General features: G+C 43.8%; 1 protein-coding gene across 1 annotated transcript in view; it reads right to left on the bottom strand.

The window, feature by feature from the left end:
• The window catches only part of LOC126195687 (uncharacterized), a 590609-nt gene that overhangs the window by 161139 nt on the left and 401680 nt on the right, over positions 1 to 27790 (bottom strand). Inside the window, exon 2 of the mRNA XM_049934315.1 lies at positions 17378 to 17577. Within this exon, the coding sequence (XP_049790272.1) occupies positions 17378 to 17577 (200 nt within the window). The remainder of the gene's footprint in view (positions 1 to 17377; positions 17578 to 27790) is intronic.

The raw sequence follows: 27790 nt of genomic DNA, 5'->3' as shown, positions 1-27790 counted from the left end.
GAATATCGTCAAGATATGAAGTAATATTGTCACGAAGATAAACAGGTAAAATTTCGTTTAAACTACGAATGAATGCTGCTGAAGATACAGTAAGTCCAAACGGTAATTTCCGAAATCACTTTAGGGTAAAATAGTCATATCCGGTTATTCTTTAACTATTCTCTAGATAGATTGATAGTCGAAGAGTTGTTTTGACAGATGCAAAGAATAGTAAAAGAGTAGGCAGCGGTGCAGAAAACTAAAAGGGAAATAGCACCACTACAGCTCGGGGCCCTATGCACGCTACGGCACATATTCACTTAGTGTAGTGAATCCCCTGAGGACATTAATAGCCGCACATAATTTCCAGTTTGTGACTTAGTGGCCAATTTGGTGGAAGTGCGTACATAAATTGATCTAACCATGAACATGTATGTATGTCATTCTTAGAATTACGAAAGATCTTAAATTTCCGAACAGTCAAAAAGTGTTTATAGTCAAAGTTTTCGCCTCGTGGCGACAAAGACCTACCGCGTCTGTCCCAGTCCGAATGTCGATTATTGTCAAGTTCGCGCGCCTGGCGCTCTCTTGTTGCATCCCGTAAATGAAATAAATTATTTTCTTCAAAGCCCTCTGCTATCTGTGATTCTAGATTTCTTCTGCTGTCTTTTCCTACGATTTCGCCTTCAATTTGTTTGACTTGCTTTCGTAATGCCTCAAATTCCCTTTTGACGCGTTCATTAAATTTTCCCTGATTTTCAACATGCTTATTTATATTCTGGTACTCTTCGGTTTCTGCAAATGGCAATGGTGCTGTATCATCGGAATCTCTGTCCCCATTTAAACTAAGACTTGTCAATTTATCTGAAATCTACTCAACTCTTTCCGATAAGTCACCTAATTGTTCTTTCTGTTTATTTACGTCTTCCGTAAGTGTCGCGACTCGGGTTTCAGTATTGACACATTTTGTAGTTAACTGTTCATATTGTTGTGTTAGGTTATTTAATCTGTCATTTGGTACGGATTCCTCGATTCTCTCAAATATTTCTTCCTTATCGTGTGCACGTTGTAAATTTAACTCTGAAAATTTTTGTACTATAACGCGATCTCTTTCTTCCTGTTCTCTATCCTGTTCCTTTTGTCTAATCTCTACTGCAATTAATCTATTATTGTGAGAATTCAAAATCGGTTGTACTTCTTCTCTGATTTCTTTCTTTAATTCATCTTTCATATTTTTGAAACATGTCCCTATTCGTGAGTCTAACCATGTTTCCATTGTTCCCATCTCAGTTTTAATTGTCCCTATCTCTGTTTTTAATTCAGATCCTAACTGTGATCCAAGTGAGTCTAACCGTGTTTCCATTGTTCCCATCTCAGTTCTAATTGTTCCTATTTGTGAGTCTAACCGTGTTTCCATTGTTCCTATATCAGTTTTAATTTCATATCGCAAAGTTCCCATCTGTGATCCCAGTAATATAGCACCCATCAACTGCTCCATGTTAATTGATTCGAAATTCTTTTCACCCCTAACATTTCCCGCAAAACTAACTTCTTTCGTCATAGCTGTAAAGCTATCTGTGTTCGATACTATTTCAGAATCTTCTATCGTTAATCTCGTATTCTGTGAATTTTCTGATTGAGAAAAATTTTGAAATGGTTCCGGACTATTTTCCCGACTTATTAAATTGTTTTCCACTTCATTATTCATCATACTGTTCTCCTGTGTTGGCGAGTTCACCATGTCAACAATTTCGTCATTCTGACTATCCATCATTTTTGCCTTTTTCATCGATCGCGTAATCATTTACAAAACATACAAAATTCGTCACTATACGAAAATTACACAGAATGACACTTTATCTCCAACAATACCATTCACACGAAATACTTCCCGACAGACACGCCTAACGAACAATTAGAACCTTCACAGTTGCAAGACCTGTATACAAGACATCAAAAATTAAATTCTGCCAATATACCATTAAAAGAATGACAATTACCAAATCTACTCATGCAATATAGACTACAATTACTAAACTACAAATTACTACAACAATACTACTGTCTACTATTTTTACAATCAGAAGAATTCCAAGGGACGATCCGAAGCAGCGGTCGCCACGTGCATGGGGGCTTAATTATAAAAAAAAAGAAATGCAAATACTTTTAATTTTTTAGTAGCTGTAAGTCCGATTACGCAGTCTCGTAAACGGTTGGCCTACATTACGCAATCTGACTGCATAGAACAACAACAAAGAATGAAATGAAAATTTTCGTTAACACAATTAATTAATTAAGTCCCCAGCAACTATAAATCTACGAAACCAAAACACAAGTGTAATTGTTCTGTGTGTGGGAGTGTGATTCAACGTACACATCTGGCACGGTTCTTCTTCAACAAGACAAGAAATTTTAAATACCATTTATACTGAAGTAATTAAAAAAATAGAAATACTATAATTGCGCAAGAAAACCAGAATTACACTCTAATACAAGAACACAAGCCAGATGCTTTGTTGACTGAACCTGTAATGACGCATTATTTAAGACACTGAAATAATAAAAAGAAAAGGGAATTTTTTTTACCTTCATATATATTGACGAAAAGCACTCTGATCATTACAATATCTCCATTAGAACAACATCTGCTGTCTATCCCATCAAACAACTGCATAAAACATGGAACAAGCACTCTCCACTACGACTTCTCGACAAGAACTTTTCACTACGACATCTCAGCAAGCACTGACTACTACGAGTTCTCGACAAGCACTTTTCACTACGACATCTCAGCAAGCACTGACTACTACGAGTTCTCGACAAGCAATTTTCACTACGACATCTCAGCAAGCACTGACTACTACGAGTTCTCGACAAGCACTGCCAGTGGAGGCGGCGGAATAAAACTCTTTGGCGCAATGTCTGGCGCTGTGGCTCAGTGTAGCCACCTTTCACATCACACACATCAATGCCCGAGGCAGGATTCGAACCTGCGACCGTAACACTCGCGCGGTTCCAGACTGAAGCGCCTAGAACCGCTCGGCCACACTGGTCAGTATCAGACATAGGCCTTAATTTGAGGAAGAACTTTCTGAGTATGTACAGCTGGAACACAGCATTTTATAGTAGTGAAAGATGGACGGTGGGAAAACCGGAACAGAAGAGAAACATTTGAAATGTAGTGCTATATAACAACGTTGAAAATTAGGTAGACTGCTAAGGTAAGGAATGAGGAGGTTTTCTACAGAATCGGTGAGAAAAGAAATGTGTGGAAAACACTGGCAAGAAGGCAAGAAGGCGGGACCAGATGGTTGGACATCGGTCAAGGTATCATGGAATTATTTCCATGGAACTAGAGGGAGTTTTAGAGGGTAAAATCTATAGAGGATGACATAGATTGGAATACACCCAGCAAATAAATGAGGACAAATAATTGAGGAAATAGGTTGTAAATGTTACTCTGAGATGTAGAGGGTAGCACAGGAGAGGAATTCTTGGCGTGTCACAGAAAACCAGTCAGAAGACTGATTAATAAAAAAAAAGGCAGCACATGTAATGCGAACTAATCCATCAAAGACGCATATGGAAACCTGCCATTCGGAACACAAATTGTTTAAGGAGAAAATGTGTAAGGTCAAACTGTTTGCCGATGTAACTAGGTGAGGTATGAGGAAAGGGAAAGACCGGCATGGTAAAAAGTCTCTACGAAATCGTACACAAGTTCACTATATTTTTATACAAGTTTAAGATCCTGCAGAAGTAAAAAGGTTGAATGAAACGGAAAATAAATGTAAGAACGACAGTACCAGAAATTTTCACATAGCTCGAAAATATTGTCATCCTTTTTACTGCTTAAGGCCCTTAAAAGATGACACATACACTCAGTCATTAAGCCACTAAGTGATTCTACTGCCACCAGAGGCATTTGCTGGAGGAAGGAAAGCCGAAGTACTGAATTCTATCAACTGAAATTATTTTGTGAAGGACGACCGCACCGCAACCATAGCAGAAAGTCCGAATGACAGAGAAATGTGGTCGTTGAATTGTCGATCAAGTAGAAATGCTCAACACGAAAAGGTGATTGGACCTGAAGGAATAACGATACGATTCTGTAAACAGATTATGCGAAAGAGTTTGCTCCTCTTTTAGCACCAGCTAACCGCTTGTCACTAAAGCAAATATGCGTTTCACGGATTTCAGGAATACATATTGGGAATTTCCCCAAGAGACTTTAGAAACCAGAACTATGTACGTTGTTCTCATTGCAGATTTTGCCATGCTCCAAGAAAGTGATACACAACAATTACTGTTCATCGTCCGTACACAGTTAATAAAAAAAACCTGCCATTTTTCGGAACCACGTAAATGCCCTCCATTGCGACCCATAAGTTTGAAATATGTCTGCAACTTCCCTCCGTATAGTGCAAAAGCATGGCACCCTACGACGTCTCCCTCGGGCTCGGCGAAGTTTCAAACAGCAAACAGCAAGATGTCGACACATGCGAAAATAAAGGCCACAGCTCAGAAAACCATGTAAGGTAGGTTAGTTATGTCACACTGGCACCAAATTTTACCACAATTCTGACCAATGCCATAAGGGCCATGTCACACGATGGGGAGGACGTCACACACCCGCTTACTCACATTTCACACTTTCATTTGGCGACTCTGCAATGGAGGTCAGAACGAATGATTTCAATGCTGGCTGTGGGTTCTGACACCCTTTGCGGAGGCACCAAAAGAATAGTTGAAATGTCGGTAGGTGGAGTGTGACCAACTTCCCACCGTATAATACGTCCATTAAGGCATTTGTGAGAAATGTGTGGGATTGGTGCCAGTGTGACATTATTGACCCACCTTACAGCTCACGTGAACTTCTGAGCTGCGGTCTTTTTTAAAATGTGTCGACACCTTGCTGTTAGAAACCCCACCGAAGCCGAGGAAGGCGTCGCAGGATATCATGCTTTTACACCATCGCGGAGAAAGGTTTTAGTCACCATTGAACCACATTTCAAACTTATGTAGCACCGTGGGAAATAATTGCGCAATAAAATGGCCCCTAAAGCACTGTGTAAATGAACCGATGGGTAGCTTCGGTAGTTCCGGCAGAGCATAAAGCTGTCTGTCCAAAACCATTAGGATCAAAATGATTCAGCGATAATCCGAAAATGTGTGCTTCGAGATAAGGAACTAGCCTTTGGCAATAAATATTTCGTCTTAGAATCATGCACGGAGTCTACACCTTACGGAAAGTTCTTAACCTCTAAGCAACAGTCAGACTGACTACAGCAAGTCTCATGCATGGTTTACAACACAGTCTGTTAGTAGGTTACGTACAGCTAACGTCTTCCTTTCGATATTATCTACACGTCTAGAACATCATAATTGTTATTTGACTAAACGAGGATAGTCACACTTATGACTTAGGTATGTAAGAGGAAGTATTTTGTAGGCTGTAACAGTTTTACACAAGGATTGAAGATAGTTCTGCGATGCCACCGTAAGTAAGGTACATCTTTGCTAGTTAAGATTTCAGTAGCGTTATTGGTAACAGGATAAGAGGTTGATGAACTTTACTAATCAACATAGATTTACGAAAACAAAACAGATTCTGAATTCGTTGATTAGATGGCGGCAATAACAACTGTAATCCGTTTATGTCCTGGGGGATCTCAAAAATAAGTCAAGTATTACTATAACAGGCCAAGTAACTTTCACTGAATGCCGCACTACACTTCATAGTGACACATATACGTGACTCTACTTTTCAGCATTATCATCAAGTCCCTGTAAATAATAGTCGTAACGTTCAACCCATCGTTCAGTTTCCCTTTTCTAGAAACCCGCTCCTTTGTCATGAAGCCATTCGAGAATCACTGTGTGAACGTCTTCATTGTCATAAAACTTGAAACTGCTGTGAATCAGTTCGTGGGCTGCCTGGATACTTCATCTCGGGTCGATATCAATCCTTCCAGGTCAGCCTAAGGCCCATCTGTGTGGCTTTGGTCAAATTGTTGGCACGATTTCACTACGACCTGACCTGTTATTGCATTTAGTGCATATACCGTCAGACGTTCAAGGCAATTCTATGAGCGATTTATAGGTTTTGCCCACAAAATCGTACAGTTCCGCGTGCTTCATGGTACGTTTCGACTTGCCACGTGATTTGAATCCTACACCGTGACGCACCTGTCATCCGTACCACAGCAGAGCTGCCTCTGCAGGAAACCCATAACATGTACTCTCTTCAACACAGTGCGCCACTTGTTGGGACTACATATATAATATTATGACCATCTACCTAAAGACCGGTATGTTCGCCTTTGGCACGGATAACAGCGGCGACGCGTCGTAGCATGGAAGAAATGAGGGCTTGGTTGGTCGTTGGAGGGAGTTGGCACCACATCTGAACACTAAAGTCAAGCAATAAGGATTTGACAGTTGGCATGTTTCTGCAATATGGAAAGAAGAATATAGGAAGTTTTAGATACATGTAATGCAAGCCAGTGTGTAATGCCGGGAATGATATCGCACAAGACCATGCTCTTTCCCGTTACACTAAGTAGTTTGCGAAAGTTCGCAGTCACAGATTTGTATGGACCAGTCAGGTCCTATGGGCAGTTTAGTGCATGAACTGGGGAAGCTGTGTCGGCTATTATTGTCACAAACAATATAGAAACTGGGAAGCCTGGACAATTTCCAGGATGCCATAAATGAATTGCCACATGGAGCAACTGGATGACACCCATACTGATACTGAACAAAAAGCGGCCAGCAGAGAAAATTAGGGAAGTGGTCCACATTCTGCCCACCGGGAGCGAAAGGCATGTGGATATCATGTGGATAGTAAGAGAGAGTATTAGAAAAGTCACAAAACGACGGAAAGTGAGTTAGAAAGAGAAACTTCAAGACACAGCTGGTAGTGGGGAAAATGTTCCAATCAAACTTCATTCATCACCAATCGAATAAGAGAAAATTCTACTGCAATAAGTTCTTTAATTTGTACCGTAATTCGTTTTGGGTGCACACACAAGTCAACTAGGGTCCCGCGAGGGAGTCGGTGAGCTCTGACGCCACGTTCAATCACAGCCAAAATGTATTCGATTGCTTTCAGATTTGGCGATTTGGCGGGTCAGCACATCAATTAGTACTCTCCACTGTGTTCCTCGAATCACTCCATCACACTCCTGGCCTTGTGAAATGGTGCATATCTTGGTGAAAAATGTCACTGCTGTCAAAATCTGCCCTCTATCAAACTCAGATCGCGCTCCCTCTTCATCCTAACACAAACAGAACATTCACCGATAGTAAGTGCGCCACGCGTGTGTCTAATTAGCAGTCATTCGTCACCAAGTGACGCTGCTATCGCCTGGGCGGGTTTATATGGATAGCAGGTCGGTGGTCATTATGTTCTGGTTGATCCATGTATGTAATTTACTTTCTGAAGGCCTCTCGTGACGCATACTCGTCACACCACCAGTCATTCCGACAGTTACACATAAAATGATTAAGGTATCATATTACGAGGGCCCTCATTAGTTTAGACAAATTAATCAGACACGGCAGAAAAAGTTTCGACGACTATCGATATCTCCTTCAAACAATGTAACCCAGGTGATTCCTCAGATGGATATCTAGATTACAGTTCGAAGTTCGTAGTTCATTTGAACTTGTTTTAGCAACATCGCTACAGAATACAGATTTCCACATTTTTTGTGGCGCTCTTACTGAGTAATTAACGCACCTTGGCGGGTGATACTTGCAATCTCCATGTGCTCCGAGCAAAGCAGGAAATAATGTGCGCTGCTTTCACTTTCATCTCCGACAGGAGACCCTTTTCACAGATCACCGAACCATGTCGTGACTCTCACTTCAGATAAGTTAGTGAAGGGAAAAGTATAAATATGTGCCAGATGATGAAAGGAGGGAAAATCTGATTAGCCTCGTATGAAGCCGAAGAAAAGATCAGAGCCCTGCAACGCTTCGATACTCAACCCCGAACACTGGGCCAGCAGGGCGGAACCTAAACCAACAGTGGCCGCAGAAAATCGCTTGACCCGACTGCTCGCACAGATTGTATATGAAAGGGGTGTGAGGATTGTTACACCAACACTCCGTAACTCCATTCTTCAAACTGTGTATTTTACAACCACGTTCACGTGAATTTATTGGGGAATCTTCTCCTCGTATCCTTCTGTGCGAACAAATCTTTGTTGAGAACTTTGAGCTCTGTGATATGAACGACCCAGTCTCTATCGAAGGGGGTAAATTCCTCTCAGTTAAGTAAATGCTGGTTGAAAAACATTTCTCTGAACGTTAATCTGGTTTTCAGGGCTCTAGATTTTAGAATCATGTGAGCAAGTTCCAGTAAAAAGAATGTTCTATGTCGGAGAAGGAGGCATGAATCTCAAACAGTGGTAAGATCGATTCAGCACTCGCTTTTTAACACGTATTTATTTGGTTGTATTTCTTGTCTGTTCCGTACACATTTTCCAGTAGATTTTAAACTAATTTCCCGGTGATCTAGAGGCTTGAAACTTTCAACATAACTCCCAACTGGATGACAATGCAATAGAAACCTGGTTTCGTGTCTGATGTGTGGTGGAGGCTTCTTTGTGTGCCACTGCTAATCTCCGCTTTCCCTGTTCCACTTGCGAACGTTTCGTGGTAGAAATGGTTGCTGGTAAGTCACCGTGAATGCTCTATTCCCTCTCATTTTTAACTTCTAGATCTTTTCATGAGATAAATGCGGAAGGCTGCAAGTATTGGTTGACACAGGTGAAGAGAAATTGAAATAATCCACAAATATACGCTACAAATGTTGTAATCTCATCAAAATATTTGCAATCGATTGAAAAATTTTAGCCACACAATCCTAAAAGCAGGAAACAATTATTTGAAAGAACTTTTTAATGTTGCACGTTTTTAGAAAGGACTAACAAGTATAAAATTATTTCTCCTCGCCCAATACAGATTCCTAATCCCACACAGATAGTCCCTAAAAATCTGTGTTTCTCAGTTTTTATTTGATATGAAAATAAGTTTAGGATTTAAAACAAAAACTTGTGGCGCATATAACACATAATTGATGCGTGAATTGTTCAGCTCGTTATTATTATTTGTGGCGTGCGCCCAACGTTTTTCGTTTTAAACTCTACAAGTATCTTCATAGCAATTAAAAATTCACAAGTAAAAAATTTTCAGGACTATCTGTATTGGTTTAGGAATCTGTAAGGGGATAGGAGATTTTATTTTATACCTTTTAGTCCGTTCACGAACGTATAATGTTAAAAAGATTTTCATTTAAATAATTCTCTCTTTTTTCCTTCTTTTTCTAATGTAGCTCCACCAACATCTGAGAGGCAGACAACTGTAATGAAACACAAGCAGTTGCAGACTCTCGCATTGATCCAATCCCTCACAGAGCCTCAAATATTTAGCACTGGATCCTTACCTTAGTTGTTTTAGTGTCCAATATCGTCAGTGTAAATTCGACCCTATGAATTTCGCACACATTGTATATCACTGCCGCAAATCCAGTGTGAACTTAGTGAAGACGCTTTTGCTCGTGTATTGTGACTTCTTTACAGATAAAAAGTATTCTCTGTTAGAATCAAATTGGAACCCAGAGAAATGGATGCTGTGACAGTCAGCTGCCTCTTTTCCCACATGGAATTAATGAGGTTGTACACATCTTACGTTCACTACGCTCCGAGATTTAATTTTCGCATAAAAATGGTTCAAATGGCACTAAGCACTATGGGACTTAACATCTGAGGTCATCAGTCCCCTAGACTTAGAACTACTTAAAGCTAACTAACCTAAGGACATCACACACATCCACGCCCGAGACAGGTTGCGAACCTGTGACAGTAGCAGCAGCGCGGTGCCGAACTGAAGCGCCTAGAACCGCTCGGCCACATCAGCCGGCCGTATAAAAAACAGGTGACGCTATTTCTCCAAAAAATGAGGATGTACTAACAATATCTTTACTTTGCAGTGGTTGAGAACAGTATGCTTAGAGTACACGAGGAATATGTCGGTTGTATCGTCTAATATACTCCAGTTCGAGGATATTTGTTTTAGATATAAAGCGACACGATGTAAAAATATCCAGAATGATTTTAATACAAGGTGTCACAGGCTGCATGAACGCACTGTTACAGTGTATGCACGTCGGGGATGGGCTCCGCATACATTTCTTCTTTCACGTGCCTCCACGGCAGTAATTTAAACGGTTGAGGTGGGTTGACCTGGCGGCCGATGCAACTGGACCATCTCGGCCATTCCATCGGCTGGGGCAGATGTTGTCGAGAGGCACCCCGCACTGAAATGCTAAACTGAGCTGGAGCACAAGGATGTAGTAGCAACGCTACCCTTCATAGCCCCAAAGGCAGATCTTCCGGTAAGGGAGGCATCATCACACGCAGTAAGTGAAGGTATGCCTCCCCTATGAGGCCTTGTGCAAGCATCTACGGTCGTACGAGTCAGTCACCAATAATCTCCATCCAGACACTGATGTTGGACCGCACTGACGATTCACTGCCACCACCATACCGGGAATTATCTGCAACCCATATCAACCCATAGGTGGGTAGCCTGAAGGTTGAAGATACTGTATCTCGGCAGCCTCATCTATAAAGAGGATGAATGACAGAAATCTCAGCACTGTGGTGTCTTTGTGATGAAGCAGCAGCAACCCCGTCGCCTTGGAGTCAAGTCCGTAGGTAATAAAGCCTGCACGCATTGTAAGTGATACGGACGATGGCAGCAGTGGTGGACAATTTTCCACACGGTCGTCTGGCTTACCCCATAATGGCGGGGTAACTACCTGATGTCGATACCGAGTTGACATTCTACACTATTTAACACCTCTTCCTCCAGGGTCTGCGTAGAAACAGGGAGCACCCCATTAATCATTTCCGTATGTTTTATTGTCTTAACCAAAAGACGAACTATTGTTGTAAATAGTTTATGGTGCGGTTGCTGCCAGCAAGGATACTTCACGGATAGAGACATGGTGCCGTCCGTATCTTGCCATTTGCCCGTCCTCATATAAAGACCACCTCAGCCTATTCAACGTTCGGGCGCTGGGCCATCGCCTTCCAGAATTTCACTGCATGATTTACACTGAAGAGCCAAAGAATTGGTACACTTTCCTAATATTGTGTAGGATCCCCGCGAACACGCAGAAGTGCCACAATACGACATGGCGTGGACTCAACGAATGTCTGAAGTAGTGATGCAAGGAACTGACACCATTAATCCTGCAAGGCTGTCCATAAATACGTAGTACGAGAAAGTGGAGATCCTTTCTGAACAGCACGTTGCAAGGCATCCAAGATATGCTCAATAATGTTCATTTCTGTGGAGTTTGGTGGCCAGCGGAAGTGTTTAAACTCAGGAGAGTGTTCCTGGAGCCACTATGTAGCAATTACGGTCGTGGGTGGTTTCGCATTGTCCAGCTTAATTGCCAAAGTTCGGTGGAATGCACAATGAACGGGAACGGATGCAGGTGACCTGACAGGATACTTACTTACATGTCGCCCCACATCATTACAGATCCTCCACCAGCTTGAACAGTCCGCTGCTGACATGCAGGGCCCATGGATTCCTGAGGTTGTCTCTATACCGGTACACGTCCATCCACTCGATTCAGTTTGAAGCGAGACTCGTCCGACCAGGCAATATGCTTCCAGTCATCAACAGTCCAATACTGGTGTTGATGGGCCCAGGCGAGGCGTAAAGTTTTGTATCGTGCGGTCAACAAGTGTACACGAGAGGGTATTTGGCTCCGAAAGGCCATATCGAAGATGTTGAATGTTCGCACGCTGATACTTGTTGATGCCCCAAATTGAAATTCAGATGGTTCACATGGCTCTAAGCACTATGAGACTTAACATTTGAGGCCATCAGTCCGCTAGACTTAGAACTACTTAAACCTAACTAACCTAAGGACATCACACACATCCGCTCGGCCACAACGGCCGGCCAACATTGAAATCTGCAGAAATTTGCTGAACGGTTGCACTTCTGTCACATTGGTCGATTCTCTTCAGTCGTCGTTGGCCCCGTTCTTGCAAGATCTTCCGCCGGCCGCAGTGATGTCGAAAATTTGGTGTTTTACTGGATTCATGATATTCAGGAACACTCGTGCGGGAAAATCCGCACTTCATCGCTACCTCGGAGATGCTATGCCCCATCGCTCGTGCGCTAACTGTAACACCACGTTCAGACTCACTTAAATCTTGATAACTTGCCATTGTAGCAGCAGTAACCGATGTAACAACTGCGCCAGAAGTTTGTTGTCTTGGTAGGTGTTGCCCACTGCAGCGCATTATTCTGCCTGTTTGCATATCTCTATATTTGAATACGTATGCGTATACCAGTTTCTTTGTCGCTTCAGTGTATATCCCACACTAGAGTGAGACGGCAATAGCATGAAATGGATGTCACCTAGTATTCACATGTGCACGTGCTGCCATTGTGGGCCACTTTACAGCCGCCTTGAGTGTGGAGCTACAGGGTCCAATCACATTAATGAGAGAATCACATTTGCTCAAAACGTGCGATAACCATTCACAGACGGCAGGTGGCAGCAGTAGTGGTGGAGGTTATATGATGTGTGTCGGGGAGATGCGGGAAACAGCGCAGTCGTAATTGTAATGCAGAAACTGAACGATTTATCAGGCATCAAAAGGGCATGATCATTAGCTTGCGGTGCAAGGGTTCAATCACTTTAGAAACGTGCCATCGTGGTTAAAGTATACCATGCATGGCAAAATGGCGCTATCGAAAAATGGCGCTATCGAAAACTTGCGCCAAGGCAATTACGGCGGACCACGAGTCGTAGATGACAGGGCTGGAAACATGTGTACGGGTGAACAACCTGCAGTTGTTGAGCAGCTGGCCGTCCAGGTGAACCAACGGGCTATGAACCCAGTCACCTCAACGAACATTCACTGAATGTAGCTGTGCCTCCGCCGCAGCTGCCTGCTTCAGACACCCATGCTGACTGCTGTTGATCGGAGAACAAGATTGTAATTTGCACGCCAATAGCTCAATCGGACGTCCTCGGAGTGGCGACAGGTTGCTTTTTCAGATGAATCACGTTTTATGTTTTCTCAGACAGATGGCCGTTGGCGAATATGCCATTGCAACGATCGTTGTAAAGTGTACTATATTGATTATTCCTTGCTACTGTAGTGTTATCTTGAAGCTGTGAGAAAGGAGGACAAGCGCTCCAAGGCGTGGCCGTGCGGTTCTAGGCGCTGCAGTCTGGAGCCGAGCGACCGCTACGGTCGCAGGTTCGAATCCTGCCTCGGGCTTGGATGTGTGTGATGTCCTTAGGTTAGTTAGGTTTAATTAGTTCTAAGTTCTAGGCGACTGATGACCTCAGAAGTTAAGTCGCATAGTGCTCAGAGCCATTTGAACCATTTTCGCTCCAAGGCACGGAAGCAGAGACGGTGCTGAGGGCAGACGAAACTAGGAGAGATATTGTTACATGAAGTAAACAGTGAGGGGATAGCCTTGCGAAAATGTAGACGCCCCCAGACGCGGTCCCAGGGCGCTAGTTACTCTTCAAGGAATTAACATGTAACTTGATATGTCGTCTAGACGCTGTGGTAGGTTGTCACCGTAGAAATTTGTAACCGACGGACACGTATTAGCGTATCAAGCCAGCTTGGTACCAACACTGCGAATAGCAGCGTCAGTAGGCTCACAAAGGTTAGAAAGAGAGCGAAAATGCCAAAAAAACTGTTGACCTAGCAGTCCCTACTACGACGGGCAGGGCTAAATAACATAACAATAATGTTACAAGCCTTATTTGGTAGATCAGTTACGTTTAGCTTTCATCTGAACAATGTCTATACCAAATACGGACTTAGTTAGTGCAACTGCATTAACATCACCGCCTTAGGAGCAGTAGAGGGGACCTAACTACACTGTGATTGGCAGGCGCCTGCAAGAGACCCGCGTGATTGGCTGGGTGGCTCTTTAAAACCCCTAGACTCTGCATTTTGGCGGAGTTCTCAGTCAGAAGATCTGGGAGCCGAATCCGCGTCCGTCGACTCCAGCCTCGGTCCAGCTCCGCGTAAGTCTGCTCTCTGACTTGGAGTGCCTCAGTGAACAGTATCACATTCAGTACGTTTTGTTTTCCAGCTAAGTTGTTATCTTAAGATGCTGCTAATGTTTGCTACTGTGGTTAGTATCCTCTCCTAGGACTTCTGCATTGACTTCTTTTGTAACAGTGTTATTCATGCTTTTTCTAAGCCTAGAACTAGCCTCCAGTGTATTAGTTAGTCTTGTCTGGAATGAACAACTATTTCAAAACTCTCTTTGAGCAAGAGCCTCCACAACGAGTTCCCTACCGAGTCTCACCATCTGCATTTCTAGTAAATGCCTGTACCAGTATTGGCTCAGATAGAAGGAAACAATCAAATGCCTTCACTGTGGATTGTTCTGCTTTCTGCTCTGTACCGCTTGGGACCGCAGACTGTCCAGTAACCCCTTTTATCCGTCTCCCACCTGTGTCAGGACACGACAAAACGTCCAGGCCGGAGGAGGGACTCCATACCGCAGGAGGGAGCGTTCTGGTCTGGGGAATGTTTTCTTGGCTTTCTCTCTGTGATTTTGCCATTCTGGAAGGCACAATGGCTCACACATGTATGCATCTATACTCGGAGATACTGTCCATGCGGTTTCTTTTTTGCTCTTCACGACGTCACCTACTAACAGAACAAGACAACGTGTCACAGTGTTCGGTGTGTGAGCGCGGGATTCGAAGAGCACCAAGTTGAATTTACAGTTCTCTTTTGGTCACCAAACTCTTCCGATTTTAACCGAATCAGAATTCTGAGGGACCACCCCGATCGGGCTGAATGCGCCATGGATCCTCAGCCGAGAAACCTAGCGCAGCTGGCCACAGGCGGTATGGCTCCACACCCCTGTCAGTACCACAGGACCTCACTGATTCCCTTGCTGCACGTCCGCGCTGCAAAAGGTGGTCATTCAAGCTTTGGGAAGGTGGTCACATTAATGATACTGGACTCAGCAAAACAGTAGTATAGGTAGAATATTCCCAATAGCATGGTTTTCTCTTACGTTTGCTCAAAATTAGTTCAAATGGCTCTACGCACTATGAGACTAAACAGCTGAGGTCATCAGTCCCCTAGACTTAGAACTACTTAAACCTAATTAACCTAAGGACAACACACACATCCATGCCCACGGCAGGTTTCTAACCTGCGACTGTAGCAGCAGCACGGTTTCTGACTGAAGCGCCTAGAACCGCTAGGCCACAGCGGCTGGCTCTCATGTTTGCTTTCAATGATTAAAACCCAGACTGTCAAAGGCTTTTTATCCCTACTGTGAAATAGGTGTACTGAGCCGTGGTAAAATTTGCTGTTTTGAAGACTGCGCCGTAGCGCGTAGTGTAAAGCAGTCGCCCTCCGTTTCTGGCGGTGGCGCCGCTGTGGCTATCAGAGCTTTGTGGTGTCTCCCTCTGGTGGAAAAGGGGAAAAGGTTACCTGTTCACTTGTATTTAAGGGCCTCTGTAAGCTCGCCAAGAATTCTAAGCTGGCCAAGAATTCTAAGCTGGCCAAGAATTCTATAAGTCCATCCAGATCCTTGAGCGTCATGCACTCCGCCTCGCCTTCTGTATACGCCTCCCGTCCCCCATGCGAATCCTCTATGACCTCATTCCTTTCCCCCATCTGCTCCTATTCCTCGAACATATCCCCATATTCTACACCTCCCGCCGCCTTTAACCCCCTTCACCCCCTGGTCGATCCTCTCCTCTCCCATCCCCGCCCCCTGCCACGCCTTCACTGTTGTGTCCCCCCTACCCTCCATCTCTACACCCTTCATCTCCTTTCCCAAGGTGGCTTCCATCAACTCACCCTCCCAGATGATGCTCTCTCTCCCTCCATTTATCCCTCCTATCAACTCTGATCCTCACGCCCCCTCATTTCCTCCGTCCTTTCCCTGGGCTCCCTCTTCCCCCCTTCCATCCTATGTTTCTCCCTGCCTGACCTCTCCCTACCTCCCTTCTCCCGCCCGAGTCCTTTTGTCTTCCCATCCTCTGCCTTCTCCACTCCCTGTCGTGTCTGCCCAGCACCCCCCCCCCCCCACCCCTCTTATGGGTCCTCATCCTCTATTTGCTCCTTTCCCCCCTCCCCCCCTTCGATTTTCCTCACCTTCCCCCCTGTTTTATTTTCCCATCACCTGACCAGTTTCCCCCCACATGCTCTTGGCTGTGGTATGTCATATTTTAGTGCAGTGTTCCAGTGACTGTTCAGTGTTGTGTCGTCTTTTCCCGTGTTGCGAACAGAAACTATGCTGTCGCTGGGTGTGAATTTTATGTCTTTTGCGAACAGAAACCAGACTGTCGATGTTTTTTAATTGTCTGTCTATTATTTTACCTGTCTGCTTCATATGTATTTTATTAGCATCATCATCTCTTTGTTCTCTGTTTTCAGTTCCACGATTTTTTCGCCATGTTACCCTTTGTCTCCGATTTTATCGCCTGTTTTTTTATTACATATTATCTTCTCCTTTTTTTAAACAAAGTCTGTAGGCTGAAGAGCGGCATACTACGCTGCCAAGAAGTCATCTGAAGCCAAGAAGGCAGTTTGTCGGAGTTCAGTCGGTCAGTCTGACTCGGCGAGTCTGCTCAGTTGGTCAGCCAATTTAGTTTGGGTCAGTCTCTCGTCTGCATTCGTGAGGCGGTTAGTGTCTGTTGGTCGTCCGTAGTGCTAGTATGTGTTAGGCCGCCAGTCTGCTAGAGTTGGCTCAGGCAGTGGGCATTGGCAGTTGGATCGATGGCTTGGTCGGTCGCGCACTGGGGCACAAGATGACTTGTCCGCCTGGAGCGTCGGCGCATGTGAGGTCGCCACGTGAGTCCAGTGGCCGCGCCGTGTAGCGAGGCGTAGTGGCTTCGCGGCCGACACGAGAGCAACAGGAGTCAACCCACGACATCGGGCTGTCCGGGGCGAGCTGCGACGCCGTGAGACGGGAGATCCGCGCGCCTCCCTGCGTCTATTGAAGGGGCTGGCAGTGGACGGTTCGGGAGAGCGATGGGGGTGCTGCGCCAGGTCTTCGCCAGACATTGCAGTTTACTAGAAGTTAAGTGGTTGGAGGTATGTTGTTTCATTTACTTGTTAAAATCTACTTGTGTTCTTAGTCTGTTAGTCTGAGTCGGCGAGTCTGGTTAGTTGGTGAGCCAAGTTACCACGGCTCATGTACCTCTCTTGGAACATACTTTCGCCGTTGGAGTCGTACGATCTTTTTTGCTCCTTATCGTCTCAGGAAATGTTTCCTGCAGTTTGCTTCCATTTAGCAACTTCGCTCTGTACATTTAAGTCAAATGAGACACGAGGTGGTGCGTGGTACTCACATCTATGACGGCGCCATGTATGTCGAAGTACTTGAAGGGCGGCTTGCGGCCGGTGATGAACTGTACGATCTTCTTGGCGCCGTGGAACCACTCGACCTTGTGCAGCTGCTCCCTCTGCACGTCGTACTCGCAGCGCAGCTGCACCGACTGGCCCTGCAGCACGTAGCGCGGGGACACCAGCTCCACCGTGAACGTCGCTTCTGCGCACACACCACGTTGCACCGCATTAGATATACTCTCCGTTCGTTAGATCCATAGTGGGGATATGCTCAAGAATATACGACATACTACACTACTGGCCATTAAAATTGCTACACTACGAAGATGATGTGCTACAGAAGCGAAATTTAACCGACATGAAGAAGATGCTGTGATATGCAAATGACTAGCTTTTCAGAGCATTCACACAAGGTTGGCGCCGGTGGCGACACCTACAACGTGCTGACATGAGGAAAGTTTCCAACCGATTTCTCATACACAAACAGCAGTTGACCGGCGTTGCCTGGTGAAACATTGTTGTGATGCCTCGTGTAAGGAGTAGAAATGCCTACCATCACGTTTCCGACTTTAATAAAGGTCGGATTGTAGCCTATCGCGATTGCGGTTTATCGTATCGCGGCATTGCTGCTCGCATTGGTCGAGATCCAATGACTGTTGGCAGAATTTGGAATCGGTGGGTTGTGGAGGGTAATACGGAACGCCGTGCTGGATCCCAATGGCCGCGTACCACTAGCAGTCGAGATGACAGGTATCTTATCCGCATGGCTGTAACGGATCTTGCAGCCACGTCTCGATCCCTAACAAATGGGGACGTTTGCAAGATAACAACCATCTGCACGAACAGTTCGACGCCGTTTGCAGCAGCATGGACTATCAGCTCGGAGACCATGGCTGCGGTTACCCTTGACGCTGCATCACAGACAGGAGCGCCTGCGATGGTGTGCTCGATGACGAACCTGGGTGCACGAATGGCAAAACGTCATTTTTTTCGGATGAATCCAGGTTCTGTTTACAGCATCACGATGGTCGCATCCGTGTTTGGCGACAGCGCCGTGAACGCACATTAGAAGCGTGTATTCGTCATCGCCATACTGGTGTATCACCTGGCGTGATGGTATGGGGTGCCATTGGTTACACGTCTCGGTCACTTCTTGTTCGCATTGACGACACATTGAACAGTGGACGTTACATTTCGGATGTGTTACGATCCGTGGCTCTACCCTTCATTCGATCCCTGCGAAACCCTACATTTCAACAGGATAATGCACGACCGCATCTTGCAGGTCCTGTACTGGCCTTTCTGGATACAGAAAATGTTCGGCTGCTGCCCTGGCCAGCACATGAACTGTGGTATCGTGCTGAAGCTGCATGGGCATCTGTACCTGTACACGCCATCCAAGCTCTGTTTGACTCAATGGCCAGGCGTATCAAGGCCGTTATTACAGCCAGAGGTGGTTGTTATGGGTACTGATTTCTTAGGATCTATGCACCCAAATTGCGTGAAAGTGTAATCTCATGTCAGTTCTAGTATAATATATTGGTCCAATGAATACCCGTTTATCATCTGCATTTCCTCTTGGTGTAGCAATTTTAAAGGCCAGTAGCGTTGATTTGTCCAATGAATACTTGCTTGTCATCTGTATTTCTTCTTGATGTACCAATTTTAATGGCCAGTAGTGTATATAAAATAAGAATACATAACAGATATTTATTTTCTTTTGTAACGCACAATGTATGTTGTGTCCTCCAGAAGATACGAAATAAAACCCTGTACGAGGTGTTAGTGAGTGATCAGAAAGATTCTGAAAAGCTTATATGGGTGTTGCAGGGTAGATTGCACTGACAAATAATTGTTAAGAAAATAATTCAATATGTTGCGACTGTTCCTATTTAATTAGCGTCGTAATTAGCCAGTCAAGCAGCCCTCTTGATACAGTATCGTCAATCGTATTCTTCGTTTGGTTTCCTCGAAGCGAACAAAAGTAGCTATTGCGCATTTAGCATAAATTTGTCACATCCGAAAAAAGCATATTTCAACTGGTAATGAGCATGTGGACAAATGGTAACTCGCAGATCAAAAGGTGTCTTGATATTACCGTATTTTCGCGTGTTCAGTTGCTTGAATTTGTCCACGAACTATCTGATGGGCTAAGTCAATACAACTTAAACCGGAAACGACCGAACGTATCGAATTTTTTTCTTAACAATTATTTCTCGGCACAGCCGACCCTGCAACACTCTTACAAGATTTTCAGGCTGCTTGTGACCACCCAGCATACAAGAGCGCTCCGAAGGATTCCCGGAAGAATCGTACACATGGTTTCTCCCAAAGTATCGTTAGCACTATTACACTGTGTCAACAGCACCTCAAGACACCGTCAGGACCATGTCTATAGTCATCGCCAAGAAGTCCCAAACTGAACATTCTACAAGTAATCGCAGGTATTGCGAAATGGATTCCAATTTTGCGAATATGGATTGATGTCAGGTGTTTCCGATGTATAAAAATTTGTGCTGGGCTAAGACTCGAACCCTGATTTCTCACTTATTGCGAGCGGTGGCCTTAACGACGACATATATCTGAGTACGCCTTCAGGACCGATCCAAACATCCATACGTCGCGAGTAGTAGGATGATGGCAGGGTGTCAGTGCACTTGGTTACTGCGCTTGTCATACATTAGGGGAAAGCATACATTCAGGGACAAACGTAATGAAGTTGTCACCCCGTGGGGCATAAATCAATCAATCAACCCGCAGTAACAGGTCAATAAATCTACCCGCACTAAGAAAATGCGCTGACATCCCCATCGTCATACTACTTTCACGAAATCGACAACGCTTACCCACGCACCTTTCGCTGAATCAGAACAGATAGAGACAAATAATTTATCGTCAACTTAGCCCGTCGAGTTACGGATACAAGGCAATTCGCATTTTGCAAATGTGGATTGACCTCACGTGTTAGCGACACATAAAAATATGTGCGAGATCGGTACTCGATCACGGAATTCCCTCTTATGCTTATAAATGCATGTGTGAAGCACATTTCAACATAAATATACAGACACTGTATAAACACACACATTGTAACCATTAATAATGGTGGTATTTATCGTTTATCGTTCTCTGGACTCCGAATTACATCAGATTAATCAGTGCATGTGAGTTTTAAGCCGTTGCCAGGAATCGTCTTCAGACTAAAGTTTAGTAGGGTGATGTCTCTGTTACTAAATTATTGTAAATTGTTGCTGTGTTGGTAACATTTTCGTCTTTGCTGTTGCATAACCATATTAGACCCATCGACGAGGCTGCCTATTGGCTGCTTGCAAGTAAACCACAACAGTCACTACTTCCGGTACTAAGTCGTTCTCTTCCTACAGATCTTTATGTTTGACATCAATAGTGTTTGGTAAGTATACAGTAGTACACAGCGTATAGAGAATTAATCCCTGAATTCAAAATTAACTATCTCGAAAATTAAGATCGATGGATGAGTGCATCAAACAGTGTGTTTAGTGTGAAAGTTATAAGAATTTTATACGGAAGTTTCGAAATATCACGAAAAGCTGTTAACAGATGGCACTGTATGCCTTGCAGCTCGTACATCTATCACAGTACAAAATTAAACTCGTCCCCTGCAAGCAGTCTTTGCAATCACTTCAAAATCTTTTCGAAATGTGCACCACTTGCAGTACTAAGATGGCGCAAACGAACAATGAAATTTGCTGTCACATCCTGTAGTATATCAACGGAAACAGATTCAGATGCCACACAGATCACTGTTTCAAACTCGTCCAACGTGATGGGATGGTTTCTGTTGATAGTATCTTTCAACAGGCCCCACTAAAATTAATCACAAGGAGTGAGATCGGAGGAATATTGAGGCCAATTCATCCATGAGCCAATAAAACTACAATAATCGAACCTTATGACTCTGTCCCCGAAGTATTCATTAACAGTGTGAAACAATTGTTCAGTTTCGATGTGGTCTGGCCCCATCTTGCATGAACCGTGTTGTGTCTATTTCATACAGCATAGACACAATGAGGTAGCTAGGTGCACGCTAAACTAACGCAGACGGGCTTGAAGTTCTGGAACATGAGACTTATTAATGCATAAGAGGAAAAGTACGTAGATGCGTTTAATACTTATCTTTATTCTCTTGTTGGAATACATCTCTCTTGAATATTAGTACGCTATTAGCACTGATACAAATGGCGCCTTGCTAGGTCGTAGCCGGCCGCGGTGGTCTCGTGGTTCTAGGCGCGCAGTCCGGAACCGTGCGACTGCTACGGTCGCAGGTTCGAATCCTGCCTCGGGCATGGATGTGTGTGATGTCCTTAGGTTAGTTAGGTTTAAGTAGTTCTAAGTTCTAGGGGACTAATGTCCACAGCAGTTGAGTCCCATAGTGCTCAGAGCCATTTGAACCATTTTTTTGCTAGGTCGTAGCTATGGACTAAGCTGAAGGCTATTCTATCTGTCTCTCGGCAAATGAGAGGAAGACTTGGTAGGTCTAGTCGCAAGCAATGTCGTCCGTACAACTGGGGCGAGGTCTAGTCCGTGTCTTGTGACCTGCCATGTGGTGGCGCTAGGTTTGCGATTACACAGTGGCGACACGCGGGTCCGACATGTACTACAGGACCGCGGCCGATTTAAGTTACCACCTAGCAAGTGTGGTGTCTAGCGGTGACACCACAAACCGCTTCGTGCATGGTCTTCGTGCTAGGACTGTGACGACACACTGTTGTCAAATTACAACTTAAAATTACTAGTGAACGTTTTTCGCCTCAGAAGAGCGCCAATAATCCCTCTCCTGCATATCGCAACCCAGACATACCTTTGGGAGAATACAGTGGTTTCGCTTAACACAAATGGAGGTTTTTCGGAATCTCAGAATCACCACTATTCAGGTGGAGGTGCGCTTCATCAGTGAACGAGATAGCCTAATTCAGCCAACATTAAACCTTTCATTATCAATCACTGTGAGAACCTGGTGGGCAAAATCAGCTCTCTGTCGCACAGGACGTACGGGTACAGCCTGATGGATTTGGATTTTGAATGTAAACATGTGTAATATCTGTCTCAGTATTTTCTGCATGATCGAACGCTTCAGACCAGTCTATGTTGTTAAGATAGGCCCTCCTAGAAAGTCAACCAGTTAATCTTGACAATAATCAGTCTGATTACAGTTAAAATGAGGACAGCTGGAGCGGATAGATTAGCTATGAAGGATGCCTCAGCCATGCAGAGATTAGTTGTGGAACTAGTAATGATGATGGATGATTGTACACTGAAATCAATAAGTAGTGTGCAGCAATTAAAGCCTACATGTTACGATTTGAAGCGCTACATGGCATATTATTTCCGTACCATACTTGAGGACTGTGGTCAAAACGTTAGTTACATCCTTAAAATAACACTATGGTCGCATTTGAGTGCTCTAGATTATTTAGAAGTGATACGAGGTGGTCAAGTGACCATAGCTAACAGTATAGTGGTGAATATGTGCCATTTGGTTCCATGTAACAAGTGCTGTAAGGTAGGTTGACATGGAGAAGCGAATGGGTTGCAGACAGGAGGCATCATAGTAACACTGTGAATGAGCACACTATCAATCAATTTGACCAATTTATTGGTATGTCAACAATGTGGCGATTATAACCTTCTGTCTCCAAAAGCAGTGGAGTTAGGGGCAAAAACGAATTTTATTTAGCCCCTTGGCATACAGGCTGCCCTGCACAACAGACATGTTGTGTGGGAACAGTGTTGGCCTGCCAGATCAACATGCTGGCAGGGCAGCCTGCGTGTCAAGGGTAAGAAACGGTTTTGTCTGCCCCAACATGTAGACTGACCTGCATGAAAGGCTTGTTGCGTTCCAGCAGTATCAGTCTCCTTTATCGATTTGGTTTTCATGGTGGCCTATGTGTCTAGAGGAAATATATCATTTTCAAATACCTGATATGTAGTGTAACCTACCAGACAGTCATTTTGTGGGTGCATTATCGAACAGCTTATTGAAATTTATTGCAGGTGCTGTGCATTCCAATGAGCATGGCTGGGGACTTTTGAGATGGATAGAGGAAGGGAGGGACAGAGTGAGGGGAGGATGAAATGCGTGCGCACACACACACAAACACACACACACACACACACACACACACACACACACACACACAGACACACACACACACAAAGAAAGATTTGAAGCTGACTTCCGAACGATTCTGTTGCCTCCAACATACATTTCGTGTAAGGACCATGAAGCTAAGATTTGAGAAATTAGGGCACATGTGGTGGCTTATAGGTAGCCGTTATTTGCGAGTGGAACAGGAAAGGAAGAGGCTAGTAATGGTATTAGGTACCCTCCACTAGGCGCCGTATGGTGAACTGCGGAGCATTGGTGTAAATGTAGAAGGTGTAAAAGGAGAAGCAGGCAGATGGAAAAGGGAGAGGCAGATATGGTAAGAGAGAGAGGGACAGTATGATATGGTCAGAGGGAGGGGGCAGACAAAATGGTCAAAAAGAGGAGGATGGGGTTAACAGACAAGAGAGCAGGGAGCAGGAGACAGAAGACGAGGTGGGCAAACACAGCAAGGGAGCCGAGGACACAGAGAGGGGTAGGGGAGGTGTGTGAGTATATGTGTCAAACGCTTATGTGGGCACAGTCATGGGGAAAAGGCTAGTAAACAAACATGGACAGAAGCTGATTCGACAGTCAGTTCGATTTGCAACACAGAGTGTGTGGAGGGTGTAGTTTTGACCAGAAGTGGTTTGTGATGCTCTGTTAGTGTTTTTCATTCCAGGACTTGGTCTTATTCGTCCAGGTTACAGTGAACGTGAACCAGGATGTATATTGAAACATTGTTGGTGACCAGGTGTAGCGTCGCAACTAGTGCGCGATCGCCCATTTGTGTATTAAAAGCTTTACTTCAGAATGTATGTGGGCTGCAATGTAAGCTGGTAGAGTATTATTCGGTCAGTAACGGACGAGTTGTGTCCTGCAGACTTACGTCACCACCATCTGTTGCAGCTGCGCGTTTGAAAGCAGTGGGGTAGCGCTGGCAGGCCACTTACATTATACGAAACTAAAAATATTAATAACTAATAAAGGAATAACCTGAGGAACGTCATATTTGATGTACAACCTTCTGATGTGAAAACAAACAATATGTTAAAGTCTGAGATCAAAAATAGTTGTATTTTGGAAGTTAGTAAAATTCCATAAAGAAACGCAATTTTCCGACAGTCAAGAATTTAAATAAATACAGTGATGTAATAGTTCACCTTCAGTGACTATGTACGATGATCTGATAACACTTTCAGTGTTCATATATAAATTTAGAAAGTTTTTAGTTTCAGAAAACCTATGTGACTTTTCTATAATAATAATTTCAAGAATTCTAAGTAAATATGTGTATTGTGTGTTAGGGTGTGTGTGAATGAGAATGCGTGCGTGAGAGTATGTGGGACGTTCGGCATTATTAAAAATCATTCTTGTAATTCTCTACAGGAACTGGCAAGTGTTCCAACTCTGTAACGTGGGAACGAATCCACTAGTGGTTCCCCTACTAGTGAATGTCGGATGTCCAAGTATGTATGCTTATGTATAAGACAGCCAGAACATTCGCGACTACATAATAAATTTCCAGATGTAGAGTAAAGCTTATAGTTCATTTTGTTTTGTTTATTTAATTAGAGTTTTGTGTTACTTAATTTGATGACGTCAATGAGCCTAGAAAAGTGGTTGGTGCTTGCCAGATTTTGGCGCGAGCCGCGCCCTAGAAGTGAGTTCTCATTGGTCGTAAGTGCTGACAGCCAATGAGAAGCGAGACGGTTGGCCGCCTAGCGAGGAGATATAGTTTTGAGTGTGGGAGAGTGAGAAGGGAGTCGCAAGCTAGCTTTAATTGGAGGCGGTTATGCTGGATGTGACTTTTCGCATTATGTGTAAGATGAAGTCTTGGGATGACTTTCTCGTTATGGTCCAATGTTAATGATATTTGGTAGTGACCAGAAACTGTTTATGAAAACTTTAGAGTGTTGTGATAATTCGTTCCGACGAAAATCGTGAGTGAACTTTGAATTATATAGCGTGGCGGTACTGAGTATATTCTTACTGAGTATTTTATGGCGAGCATAAACTTTAATTAAAGACAACCACTGAATATGGTGTGCAGAAGTAATTGGCCGATCACTGACTGTGTTACAAGTAATTGGTTTCGGAATTTGGGAAGGCAAAAGTTCTGGCTGTTTTAGGTATGGTGATAACTGTGAGCAGAAACTTTCGTAATTTTCGTAAATGTGGGCTAATGATCTTGCTTAACGGCAATAAAGATCTGTTGAAGGTTTAAATTTGAACTTCATGTTTAAAGTACGAGTGACATCCCCTTTCCGAATCATTTCTTTAAAGTACATAGACAATTTTCAGCTAATTTTACTTATAGCGGCCTCCGGCGTATAGCTATGAGGTTACAGTTTCCTCAACACTGCTTTTCTATGATCTCGTAAGTAGCTGCAGTCAGGAGTTTACGTGCGAAAATCTACCGCTGTAAAGAGGTAGGTGAACAAAAATTAAAAAAGAAATTGCACTGCAGCAGCAACGTATAATCCGTCGCAATTGGTGAATCGCACACACGCATGTAAAAAATCCGTCGCACAGGCACTGCTCTTCCTGCTACGTCTTCACGGTTACTTTACTGTGGGCTGTCCCATCTTCAAAATGAGAACAGCCAAGTTTTAAAAACTACAAACATACTTTTTATGATTTGACGGAAACTCAGACACGCTATCGGATCTCTACCGGCACGCTTAATCCTCTTTCCTTAAGCCCACAGGAAAAATGTAGAACTGTTTGGAGCATCGAGTGAAATGCGTCAAACAACCCCACTGTCTATGTCTAATGGATATAATAATCGATGACTAGCTTCAGCTGCATATGGCATATCTAATGAAATTAGTGGATTGTTTTCCTCACCAAAACTGAAGGGTAATAGTGTGGTGTCTCCTGGAGTAGAAAAGGGAACGAGGGAGGAGGAATGAGGTTGTGCAGAATGCTGAAACGCACCAAGACAGGGTAAACTGCCTTGAGGCATCGCGTCACTTTGAGTGGGGTATTTATAGTTGTTTTCTTAAGTTTACGAGCAATATGGGAAGAACAGCAGTTTGTTATAGGCTGCGTAATGTAAATTTTAAAATGGTTGAAATGGCTCTGAGCACTATGGGACTTAACTTCTCAGGTCGTCAGTCCCCTAGAACTTAGAACTACTTAAACCTAACTAACCTAAGGACATCACACACATCCATGCCCGAGGCAGGATTCGAAACTGCGACCGTGTAAATTTTAGTAATTTGATTCAAACCAGCTCACTGCTATGGATGTTAATGGTTTACACCTCTAAAGGCGTTGTCTATAGCTGCTACATATTGTTATTTCTGTATAAGGTGTAACGGAAGTTCGCTCCCGCTTTGTTCTTGTACTTTATGAATTGTTAACACTAAATCAACGGAAATGAATTCAGCTACTTACATTGTATTTAGAGTGAGGATATTATCAAGGATGACAAAATACAGATTATCTGAGAGCAATATTGATTACTTTTAATCCTGTTGTTCAGATGGAGAGCACAGTCAGATTTATCGATAGGCAAGCACCTTACCACCAACTTATTGACAACTGCCGTATTTTGTAACAGGATTTTTTCATATTTTTACGTCCATGAGGAAATTAACAGATACCTGTTCGTGCTTTAATAGAAAGTGCGCTGTCTACATTAAACTGGTAAATCTTTGTTATCAACTTTAGTGTATGGTCCAAGGCACATTTCCGTGCGTAATATTTCGTCTCGTAGTGACGAAATCATCATCAGCGGCGAAGGGCTCAGACAGCAGTTTACAACGTACAGAAGCTTAGAGAGACGAACCGTTTATGTGTATCTACGCAAAAGACCGGTCGTGACGTCATGAGAACGACGACTACCAAGGGGCCGATTTGGCCCGTCACTCATGCTTTTTGATGGGTCGTAGTTAAGTTGTACAGGGACCTATACCAAGTACCTGGCTAGCGGCATTTATGCCACTAGTTTCCGAGAAAATCGATGTTGAAGTTTTATGCGTAGCACCCATAACCGCAACGTAAACTACGCTAGCGCATACGGCAGCGGCTTGGTTTGATAGCTAACATTCCGGCGCTACAGCTTCAAATTCTGCTCGTGTATTATTTTCTAGTTTTATCGTTCAGAATAATATTAAATAATATATGTCAATATTAAATAGTATATATCATACAAAATCATTCAAAAGCAGTCATTATCATTGTACCATAAATTTATCAAAAAATCAGTCATTACAGCAAAATTATTTTCAAATCTGTATTCTGAAACATACATTACAGAATCGCCTTCGTCGTTATCGCTTGC

The sequence above is a fragment of the Schistocerca nitens genome, chromosome 7 (genome assembly GCF_023898315.1).
Source record: "Schistocerca nitens isolate TAMUIC-IGC-003100 chromosome 7, iqSchNite1.1, whole genome shotgun sequence".
Classification (NCBI taxonomy): domain Eukaryota; kingdom Metazoa; phylum Arthropoda; class Insecta; order Orthoptera; family Acrididae; genus Schistocerca; species Schistocerca nitens.
Note: the sequence above shows the minus strand (reverse complement) of the source record. Positions and strands in the feature narration are given on the sequence as shown.